The sequence below is a fragment of the Oncorhynchus gorbuscha genome, linkage group LG06 (genome assembly GCF_021184085.1).
Source record: "Oncorhynchus gorbuscha isolate QuinsamMale2020 ecotype Even-year linkage group LG06, OgorEven_v1.0, whole genome shotgun sequence".
NCBI lineage: Eukaryota > Metazoa > Chordata > Actinopteri > Salmoniformes > Salmonidae > Oncorhynchus > Oncorhynchus gorbuscha.
In genome coordinates, this window is record NC_060178.1 from 98,911,658 (window position 1) to 98,924,016 (window position 12,359).

The 12,359-nt window shown below is 45.8% G+C and overlaps 1 protein-coding gene across 1 annotated transcript in view; it reads right to left on the bottom strand.

Annotated features, from left to right (window-relative positions):
* The window catches only part of LOC124038780 (serine/threonine-protein kinase WNK4-like), a 105,014-nt gene that overhangs the window by 60,217 nt on the left and 32,438 nt on the right, over positions 1–12,359 (bottom strand). Inside the window, exons 3-5 of the mRNA XM_046354846.1 lie at positions 3,244–3,416; positions 2,721–2,941; positions 2,157–2,314 (exon numbers count right to left, since the gene is read on the bottom strand). Coding sequence (XP_046210802.1) covers positions 2,157–2,314; positions 2,721–2,941; positions 3,244–3,416 — 552 coding nt within the window. The remainder of the gene's footprint in view (positions 1–2,156; positions 2,315–2,720; positions 2,942–3,243; positions 3,417–12,359) is intronic.

Sequence of the window (12,359 nt, forward strand, 5' to 3'; positions counted from 1 at the left end):
CATAAACTGCCATTAAGGCTAGTAAAAAGAAGGAAGTTGCTGATCCATCCTCAGTTTTTTCAAATCACAACTATTGAGCTCTAACTGCTTTAAAGCTTAATAAATAGCTTCACCATGCTCACATCTACCAATCAGTGCCCTTCTTTACGAGGCATTGAAAAACATCCCTGGTCTTTGTGGTTTAATCTGTGCTTGAAATTCACTACTCGATTGACAGACCTTATAATTATCTGTATGTGTGGGGTACAGAGATGGGGTAGTCATCTCTGAAAAAATCCTGTTAAACACTATTATTGAACACATTATTGAACACAGAATGCAACTTGTTATGTGATTTGTTAAGCACATGTTTACTCCTGAATGTATTTAGGCATCCCTTAACAAAGGGGTTGAATACTTGACTCAAGACATTACAGCTTTTCATGTCCTATTTATTTTAAATATTTTATTATTATGTATAGATCAGTGACACAACATCTCAATTTAATCCATTTTAAATTCAGGCTGTAACAGAACAAAATGTAGAAAAAGTAAAGGGGTGTGACTGCTTTCTAAAGACACCATTAGCTGTATCTCTCTTGTAGAAGGGAGCTGTCTTTAAGTACTATTGTATGTTTCATCTGCTATTCCATTACTGATAATATGTTGGAATCAGAGTCCGTTAGAAATGTCTTGATTATGAGCTGCTCTGAAAAGGTAATCTCTCTCTCTCACCATGGTAACCAGCAACATGTAATCTGTCTACCTGGTAACCAGCACCATGTCATCTGTCTCCCTAGTAACCAGCACCATGTCATCTGTCTTGCTGGTAACCAGCACCATGTCATCTGTCTCCCTGGTAACCAGCACCATGTCATCTGTCTCCCTGGTAACCAGAACCATGTCATCTGTCTCCCTGGTATCCAGCACCATGTCATCTGTCTCCCTGGTAACAAGCACCATGTCATCTGTCTCCCTGGTAACAAGCACCATGACATCTGTCTCCCTGGTAACAAGCACCATGTCATCTGTCTCCCTGGTAACCAGCACCATGTCATCTGTCTCCCTGGTAACCAGAACCATGTCATCTGTCTCCCTGGTATCCAGCACCATGTCATATGTCTCCCTGGTAACTAGCACCATGTCATCTGTCTCCCTGGTAACCAGCACCATGTCATCTGTCTCCCTGGTAACCAGAACCATGTCATCTGTCTCCCTGGTAACTTGCACCATGTCATCTGTCTCCCTGGTAACAAGCACCATGTCATCTGTCTCCCTGGTAACTAGCACCATGACATCTGTCTCCCTGGTAACTAGCACCATGTCATCATGGTCTGTAGGAAATGTAATCTTCTAATAAAGCTCATGTTGAGTGTGAGCATCCAGTCAGATCTTTGGAAAGGTAGAAGTGTAGAACGAGCTCAGAATCACAATATCAGATATTATGAGTCAAAATTTCAGATGAGAATAGAGATGGTGGTAAGGCTACAACATGATAATGCACACAACTTTAAATTAATAAAGCATTTTAAAAAGTGTGCTTTCATAAATTGGTGTATGAGGAGAAGTATGATGCAGCTGTGGCCTTAGGGGTATGTATCCTGGAGATGACCACCTCAGTTCCATCTGGAGAGTGGAGTCTAATATCAAGACTTCTTCCAGGGTTAGTGCAATCCAGAATCCTTGGGATGTCCTTACCTTAACGTTAACCCAACCCTTACCTAACCTTTACCTTAACTTTTAAATATCAACTTCAATGGGGTGACATCAAAGTTGGGACATCCCAAGGAAACCCGTGTAGACTTTTCCCTTTCTCCAGACATCTAGGGCATTCCTATAGTTATTTTCTCTCTTCCATGGTGCAAGAGGAAGAGAGTGAACAGGTGTGCACAATTAGGTTATTGACTAACCCTACATGGAGAGAGGAGAGTCCCAGTCTATGTAGGACCATGGTCCTGTGTTGCAGGATTGTAGAGCATGACATTTGTAAAACCAGGGTTTTGAGTTTGAGTCCCCCTGGGGCCACCCATACCAAAATGTACACTCTTAGGAAAAAAAGGATTGGTTCTACCTGGAACCAAAAAGGGTTCTCCTATGGGGACACCTGAAGAACCCTTTTGGAATCCTTTTTCGGAGAGTAAAAGGGTCTGCCTAATGGAATATATATTTCCACTCACACTGGTGACTTTGCGATAGATCTGGGCTGCATTCTGACACTCGGAGTAGGGGTACTCTGAGGTGGCCATCTCCAGGATACACATCCCAAAGGCATAGACATCCACAGCTTCATCATACTTCTCCTCGTACATCTCTGGAGCCATGAACTCTGGGGTACCTGGAGGAGAGGAGAGAGACAAGTCAACACCAGTCACAAGAAGACACACACATGCACACACACACACAGCTGTACACACACACACACACATCTTCTCTAGGAAAGATACATTTGATTGCACAGGACATGCTTCATAGGGTTGTAATCTGTGACACAGTGATCTAATAATGATTATATAGTTACACACACACACAAACACAAAAACACACACACATGAAATTCTCTATGAAAGATACATTTGATTGAACAGGACATGCTTCATAGGATTGTAATCAGTGGCACAGTGATCTAATAATGATTATATACTTAGAGCACTCAAAGGCCCAAAACTAGAAAAACCCAAAACATGAAATGAATCCAGAAAAATAGATGACTGCAGTTAGTTAATAAACTCTTATACACTCACCAATGACACTTTTAGCAAAGGAGGCACTTTTGAGTGTGGCCAGGCCCAGGTCTCCTATCTTGACGGAGCCGGTGGGGCCGGTGATGAAGATGTTGTCACACTTGAGGTCCCTGTGGATAATGGGAGGGGTGCGGGTGTGGAGGAAGTGGAGCCCCTTCAGGATCTGCCGACTCCAACGCTGCAGCAGCTTCAGCTTCATCTCCTTGAACCTCTTCAGGTACCTGCAGTAAACACATGTTATCAGGATGCATTACCAAAAGAGTACAGGCCAGACCAGTACATTCCAAACCAGAGGACCAGAGGACTGTCAGAAGTTCAGACAAGGATGGATAAAAATAGTTTTCTATCAAGATTCTATAATCACGATAAAATATAGAAAATAATGTAGAAAATATTGAAATGGTATGAATTTGTTAGGAGGAATTTGTAGAGGACATAAAACAAATGGGACAAAACAGGCACAACAGTCTTCTCTACTACAACGATGATTGAGGCCAGGTTGGGGCAGGAAAGACAAACTCACGTTTTGAGGGTGCCTGATGTCATGAGCTCGGTGACCAGCAGGATGCACTTGAGGCCCTTGGAGTTGTCCTTCCAGGAGTCGTAGAAGCGGACGATGTTAGGGTGCTGCAGACCCTTTAGCATCTCCACCTCCTCGCTGAACCTCTGCCGCTCTAACTTGGTCAGCTTACGCGTCTGCACGGAGCACAACATAGATATATTCTAGACTTATTACATATGACACAGTCAGAACCATCCTAGAATTCCATTTCTATGGGCAGAGCATATTGCCAGGGAACATCCCCCCCACCCCTCAGGCCTGATTTTATGACTATTGTTTATTATCACACAATACAGAATGAATAAGCTTATCAAGATGTGTGAAAAATATGAAAATGTGTGTCCCCTACAGGGAGAGAACAGACAGAACCATTGACGGAGATATTTTACTGTACTAATTCGTTTTTTTTGTGTGAATAACCACAGGTTGGTTGTCCATCTTGAGAACCACATTCCAGTGTTACCTAAACATATTTTTCTTAAAACTTGAACAGTGACTTCTAGACATTTGGAGAGGAGGTTTCCGATAGCTGTGAGAAATTTAACCAAATACAGTATAATCACAGTGGGTAGGTGGGTCATAGTATAACCACAGTGGGTAGGTGGGTCACAGAATAATCACAGTGGGTAGGTGGGTCACAGTATAATCACAGTGGGTAGGTGGGTCACAGAATAATCACAGTGGGTAGGTGGGTCACAGAATAATCACAGTGGGTAGGTGGGTCACAGAATAATCACAGTGGGTAGGTGGGTCACAGAATAATTACAGTGGGTAGGTGGGTCACAGTATAATCACAGTGGGTAGGTGGGTCTGTTATGCAGGTGAATGAGGACCCAAAAGCGACTTGGCGAAAACAGAGTCTTTAATCCAGAAAAGGAAATATGCAATACTCCTAGACAAATCGGAGTGGTAAATAAAGCATAACAAACAATTCCACTCGTAATGACGAGAACAAACTGGAGACTCGATCATAAACTGTAGGTTGCCTCGGGAAGGCACTTGACCGTAGCAGACTCAGACACCTGCTCACCACGCAGCATCTGAGGGAAACACGACACGACAGGGCGATACAAAGACACAGCACGGTGAACAATATACCAGGATCCGACAGCACAGAAACGGAAAACAAGGGGAGAAATAGGGACTCTAATCAGAGGGCAAGATACGGAACAGGTGTGAAAAGATTAGATGATTGAGTAGGGGAATAGGAACAGCTGGGAGCAGGGACGGAACGATAGAGAGAAGAGAGAGAGGGAGGGAGAGAGAAAAAAGGGAACGAACCTAAAAAGACCAGCAGGGGGAAACGAACAGAAGGGAAAGCATAATGACAAGACAATATAAGACAAAACATGACAGTACCCCCCACTCACCGAGCGCCTCCTGGCGCTCTCGAGGAGGAACACTGGCGGCAACGGAGGAAATCATAGATCACAAACGGTCCAGCACGTCCCGAGAAAGAACCCAACTCCTCTCCTCAGGACCGTAACGGAAAACGATAAAAAGGGAAACTAGGGTACTACTCTAAAAAAAAAAAATGAGACACGGGTAGAGAACTGAAAGCTTTAGAGCAAACAGGACCAAACAGGCCAGGAGAGTAACAACTAGGGACAGACTGAGACACAGCAAGGGCAGGAACAAGACCAGGAGAGATGCGGTGGCAGGGAACAGACTGAGACCCAGCAAGACCAGGAGCAGAAGCAGAAAAAAATTACCAGACTTATTCTGCGCGCAGTCCGAACACGCAGCCACGAAACGGCGCGTGTCACGCTCCTGAGTAGGCCACCAAAAGCGCTGGCGAATAGAAGCAAGAGTACCTCGAACGCCGGGATGGCCAGCTAACTTGGCAGAGTGAGCCCACTGAAGAACAGCCAGACGAGTAGAAACAGGAACGAAAAGAAGGTTACTAGGACAAGCGCGCGGCGACGCAGTGTGCGTGAGTGCTTGCTTAACCTGTCTTTCAATTCCCCAGACTGTCAACCCGACAACACGCCCAACAGGAAGGATCCCTCGGGATCGGTAGAAGCCACAGAAGAACTAAAGAGACGGGATAAAGCATGAGGCTTGGTGTTCTTAGTACCCGGGCAATAAGAAATAACGAACTCGAAACGAGCGAAAAACAACGCCCAACGAGCATGACGCGCATTCAGTCGTTTGGCAGAACGGATGTACTCAAGGTTCCTTTGGTCAGTCCAAACGACAAAGGAACGGTCGCCCCCTCCAACCACTGTCGCCATTTGCCTAGGGCTAAACGGATGGCGAGCAGTTCGCGGTTAGCCACATCATAGTTACGTTCCGACGGTGACAGGCGATGAGAAAAATACGCACAAGGGTGGACCCCATCGTCAGTATCGGAGCGCTGGGACAGAATGGCTCCCACGCCCACCCCCGACGCGTCAATCTCAACAATAAACTGTTTAGTGACGTCAGGTGCAACAAGGATAGGAGCGGATGCAAAACGCTTCTTGAAGAGATCAGAACAACAATCATACGACCGGTGAGGAGGAAGGGAGTTGGTTCTGGACCGACTGAAGACCGTGCGCAGACCATGATATTCCTCCAGCACTCCTGTCAAATCACCAGGCTCCTCCTGAGAAGAGGGGACAGAACAAACAGGAGAAATAGCAGACATTAAACACTTCACATGACAAGAAACGTTCCAGGAAAGGATAGAATTACTAGACCAATCAAAAGAAGGATTATGACACACTAGCCAGGGATGACCCAAAACAACAGGTGTAAAAGGTGAACAAAAAATCAAAAAAGAAATGGTCTCACTATGGTTACCAGATACAGTGAGGGTTAAAGGTAGTGTTTCACATAATATACTGGGGAGAGGACTACCATCCAAGGCGAACATGACCGTGGGCTCCCCTAACTGTCTGAGAGGAATGTCATGTTCCCGAGCCCAGGCTTCGTCCATAAAACAGCCCTCCGCCCCAGAGTCTATTAATGCACTGCAGGAAGCTGCCGATCCGGTCCAGCGTAGATGGACCGGTAAGGTAGTACAGGTACTTGACGGAGAGGACCGTCTAGTAGCGCTTATCAGTCGCCCTCCGCTTACTGATGAGCTCTGGCCTTTAACTGGACATGAAATGACAAAATGACCAGCGGAACCGCAATAGAGACAGAGGCGGTTGGTGATTCTCCGTTCCCTCTCCTTAGTCGAAATGCGAATACCCCCCAGCTGCATGGGCTCAACACCAGAGTCAGTGGGGAAAGATGGTAGTGTCGGAGAGAGGGGAGACACAGTTAACGCGAGCTCTCTTCTATGAGCTCGGTGACGAAGGTCTACCCGTCGTTCAATGCAAATAGCGAGTTCAATCAAAGAATCCACGCTGGATGGAACCTCCCGAGAGAGAATCTCATCCTTAACCTTAGCGTGGAGTCCCTCCAGAAAACGAGCGAGCAACGCCTGCTCGTTCCAGTTACTGGAGGCAGCAAGAGTGCGAAACTCTATAGAGTAATCCGTTATGGATCGATTACCTTGACATAGGGAAGACAGGGACCAGGAAGCTTCTTTCCCAAAAACTGAACGATCAAAAACCCTTATCATCTCCTCTTTAAAGTTCAGATAATCGTTAGTGCACTCAGCGCTTGCCTCCCAGATAGCTGTGCCCCACTGCCGAGCCCGACCAGTAAGGAGTGATATGACGTAGGCAATCCGAGCTCTCTCTCTTGAGTATGTGTTGGGTTGGAGAGAGAACACTATATCACACTGGGTGAGAAAGGAGCGGCACTCAGTGGGCTGCCCAGAATAACATGGTGGGTTATTAACCCTAGGTTCCGGAGGCTCGGAAGACCCGGAAGTAGCTGGTGGCACGAGACGAAGACTCTGATACTGTCCTGAGAGGTCGGAGACCTGAGCGGCCAGGGTCTCAACGGCATGCCGAGCAGCTGACAATTCCTGCTCGTGTCTGCCGAGCATCGCTCCCTGGAACTCGAGAGTAGAGTAGAGAGAATCCATAGTCGCTGGGTCCATTCTTGGTCGGATCCTTCTGTTATGCAGGTGAATGAGGACCCAAAAGCGACTTGGCGAAAACAGAGTCTTTATTCCAGTAAAGGAAATATGCAATACTCCTAGACAAATCGGAGCGGTAAATAAAGCATAACAAACAATTCCACTCGTAATGACGAGAACAGACTGGAGACTCGATCATAAACTGTAGGTTGCCTCGGGAAGGCACTTGACCGTAGCAGACTCAGACACCTGCTCACCACGCAGCATCTGAGGGAAACACGACACGACAGGGCGATACAAAGACACAGCACGGTGAACAATATACCAGGATCCGACAGCACAGAAACGGAAAACAAGGGGAGAAATAGGGACTCTAATCAGAGGGCAAGATACGGAACAGGTGTGAAAAGATTAGATGATTGAGTAGGGGAATAGGAACAGCTGGGAGCAGGGACGGAACGATAGAGAGAAGAGAGAGAGGGAGGGAGAGAGAAAAAAGGGAACGAACCTAAAAAGACCAGCAGGGGGAAACGAACAGAAGGGAAAGCATAATGACAAGACAATATAAGACAAAACATGACAGGGTCACAGTATAATCACAGTGGGTAGGTGGGTCACAGAATAATCACATTGGGTAGGTGGGTCACAGTATAATCACAGTGGGTAGGTGGGTCACAGTATAATCATAGTGGGTAGGTGGGTCACAGAATAATCACAGTGGGTAGGTGGGTCACAGTATAATCACAGTGGGTAGGTGGGTCACATAATAATCACAGTGGGTAGGTGGGTCACAGTATAATCACAGTGGGTAGGTGGGTCACAGTATAATCACAGTGGGTAGGTGGGTCACAGTATAATCACAGTGGGTAGGTGGGTCACAGTATAATCACAGTGGGTAGGTGGGTGAACAAATCAATTTTTGTGCAGAGGAAGGTATGAATGGCTTGATTCAGTCTCTGGTCTCTGAGTAAAGCTGCCAGGAGGCTGCAGTGGGTGCCTAGCTGGCGGACAACTCTGGAGAGACCTCTAGACTTCTATAACCATGAATCCTGCATTCAGGCGGTTCTGGGAAAAACTTGGAGGGTATGTTTATGTTTACAATTACCTGACCACTATACCTTCCTCCCCTTTAGAGAAGGGGGCTGACGCTCACGTTACCAGGCCCTGCACTCTATTCCCTTTATAGTGCACTAGTTTTGGTAATTCCCTGGTCAAATGTAGTGCACTAGGGAATAGGGTACCATTTGGGACTTCAAGCCCTATCAAGCATGGGAGGGCCTGTCTCAGGATCTTGACTATCTCAGAAAGCAAGGTACATGAGGGGAGCCCCAACGTCCATCAACTGCCAAACACTAATTAAATAAGAATAAAATAACTTTTGACCAAGGAGTTTGTATGTATACTGTATGTGGAGAATTAGTGTAACAGAGACAGGAGTATGATGTAACTACAGGCAATACATTCTAGGACTCGTATGTTAATATTACAGTATTGATGGGAGACTGAGCTTCAGTGTCATTGAAGGTAAACTCTGAGTAAACATCTAACAATCTAAAAAAGATCCCTCTCTGATCTGATTGGGTGCTTCCACTGCCTCTGTTTTCTGACTGACGACCTGACTCACGGTCTGATTGACCTGACTGACAACCTGACTGACCTGTTTAACTTGAAGGTCCTCTACAGTACAGCTCAATGTGGTGTGTACGTGCATTTAGCCTCATGGTCAACCAGCCTGCCCTGGAAACCTTGACAGCTCCCTAAACCACTGTAACACATGACAAGCACAACACATTCAAATACAGAATAAGGAGATTTTGGCAACTTCAGAAGCGTTCCTGGAATAGCCAATGTCTTATTCAGGCATTCCTGAACTAAAGCAAGAGTAAGCATAACATTTTCTGCTAGCCTCCAAAGAGGCTCTGTAAAGTGTGTCTGATTAGGGACTGATTATTATTATGTTGACTCTTCCAAAACCTGTTTCCTGTAACAGAATTCGTCCTCCTCTAACGAGGAGTATGAGAGATCAGACCAAAAAGCAGCGTGGTAAGTGTCCATAATATATTTTAATGAAATACAACTAGATACGGAAAACAAAAGGAACAAGAGAAATAAATGAAAACCGACACAGTCCAGTGTGGACAAAACACTGACACGGAAAAATAATCACCCACAAAACACAGGTGGGAAAGGCTACCTAAGTATGATTCTCAATCAGAGACAACGAACGACTACCTGCCTCTGATTGAGAACCATACTAGGCCAAACACATAGAAAATAATAACCTAGACAAAAGAACATAGACAACCCACCCCAACTCACGCCCTGACCAACCGAACACAAAGACATAAAAAAAAGAAACTAAGGTCAGAACGTGACATTTCCAATAAAGACCTATTGTTCAATTTTAGATTGCATCAGCTTTCCAGATGACATAAATATCACTAAATGGTTGAATTTAACACTGATACAACACAAGTGACAGACTTAACTTGGTCTGAACATAAAGAGAAACCAACAATAAGTGCTCACACATGAAAGCTGCCAGAGGGTATTGTATTACATCCGCTACGACAGGCTCAGTGTCCACCCTCCCTCCCAAAAGTCTGGAAGGGGTGAGAGAGCAAAGCCTATGGGTTCATACCTCGCAGCACACACACACTTACACACACAAACTGATTAATGGACTGCTGAATATTTTTTAGTGATCTTGTTTTGTTTGCTATTTTGCATATTATGTCTATCTCTGATAATCTACCCAGGAAAGGGCTGACAATATCTCATTTTAATATTCTGTATGTTGCCTTAGAAATGAGTTTCATGAAATCAATAACATCAGATAACATGAATATATAATATATAGCTATTTCTGAGACTTACTAAGATAATTAATTTGATGATACAGCAGTAGCAATAGAAGGATATAACATCTATAGGAGAAACAGGAATGGTTATGGGGGGGGGCTATTCAGAGCCATATCCCTGTACTGCTTAAAGAAGATATAATGTTATTCAGGTGTTGTGGTTGCAGGTTCTCCTGGCACATCTAAAGGCTTTTCCTTTTGGATCTTGCTATAGGCCAACAAGTGCTAACAGTCAGAATCTAAAAAATATCTGTGAAATGCTTGATAGTGTATGTGATGTAAACACAGAGGTCTACTTTCGTGGGGACCTGAATATTGACTGGTTTTCATCAAGCTGTCCACTCGAGAGGAAGCTTCTCACTGTAATCTGGTTCAGGTTATTAATATCTATCAGGGTGTTTACAAACACTACAGGAACAAGATCATCCACATGTATTGATCACATTTTTACTAATTGTAACATTTACGCTGGGAGTCAGGAAGCAAGTTCAGGGAGTGACTTTTAATAATAAATAACACAAGGACAAAACAGGAAACACAAGTAGCGTACAGACATGAAACAACGGAACAGAAACAATAACGCCTAGAGAAAGAACCAAAGGGAGTGATATATATAGGGAAGGTAATCAGGAAGGTGAAGGTGTCCAGGTGAGGCTGATGAGGCGCTGATGCGAGGAACGATGGTGACAGGTGTGCGTAATAATGAGCAGCCTGATGACCTCGAGTGCCGGAGGGGGAGTACCCCTTCCCTGGCGAGCGGCTCCACCCGCAGGACGCCGGCCAGAAGGACGATCCCGGGGACCAGGAGCAGGCCGATCACTTCTGCTGAGGAGTGGGAACCTGATGAACCGGTTGAAGCGCGAGAGCCTGACGAGCCGGCTGAAGAGCAGGGGCCTGGCGAGCCGGCTGAGGTACGGAGAGCCTGATGAACCATCTGAGGCATTGGGAGCCTGATGAACCGGCTGAGGCATGGGAGCCTGACGAGCTAGCTGAGGTGTCCTCAGTAGACACGGCAACAGACACTTTACAGGGCAACCGGGTGTTGTAAAACTGACGACCTGGCTGAGACATTGTGTTACATCTGCTCCTGCCACGCCCTCTACTTCTCATCCTGTGTCTCCCTAACCTGCCGCCACTCCTCCAGTGCTCACTCCCTCTTCCTCTCTGTGTGCGTGTGTGTGATTGTGTGGGGGGAGACAGGTGTGCTGGAGGTAGAGCAGATCCCCACCAGCTGCAACCTGTTCCATAATCAAGACCTCAACAAATACTCAGCCCTGTCACTTCCACGCTGCCAGGTCCCTGCTCAGTCAGTCTGCGGTTTTTAGTCGTTCGGTCCTGCTTAGATCCTGTTTTCGTGTTATTCCTGTTTTCCCTTGCTTGACGCTGTTTTCCTCTCCACTACAGTTCTGCCTGCTTTGACTTTGGCCCCAGTCCCACGTCTCGTCAGTGGACCCCCCACTCCACTGCGTCCTTAGAATCCTCTCCGGACCTTCTTACCCAGTCCCAACTCCCCTCGCTCCAGCCTCAGCCTCCGCACCTGGCTTCCTGGCTTCCTGCATTCCGCCCAAGCTTCACTTGGCCTGCATCCCATCTTCCCCCTGTTTTTCAATTAATACCTTGGTTACCTCATCCCAGTCTCCTCGTCTGAGTCTGCTCTTATGTTCATCTGTTCCACTCCGCATGACACGTGGAAACCTGACGAGCTTTGTCCTCAGGCCTGGAGTGAACCCAAAGTCATTCCGCTACCCAAGAGAGGTAAAGCAGCCTTTACTGGTTCTAACAGCAGACCTATCAGCTTGCTGCCAGCTCTTAGCAAACTGTTGGAAAAAATATGTTCGACCAAATACGATGCTATTTCTCAGTAAACAAATTGACAACAAACTTTCAGCATGCTTATAGAAAACAGCACTCAAGATGTACTGCACTGACAGAAATGACTGATGATTGGTTAAAATAAATTGGTAATAAGAAGATTGTGGGAGCTGTACTGTTAGATTTCAATGCAGCCTTCGATATTATTGATCATAACCTGTTGTTGAGAAAACCTATGTTTTATGGCTTTTCAACTGCCATATTGTGGATTGAGAGCTATCTATCTAATAGAACTCAAATGGTTTACCTTAATGGAAGCCTCTCTAATGTCAAACATGTAGGGTGTGGTGTACCGCAGGGCAGCTCTTTAGTCCCTCTTGTCTTTTCTATTTTAACCAATGACCTGCCACTGGCATTAAACAAAGCCTGTGTGTCCATGTATGCTG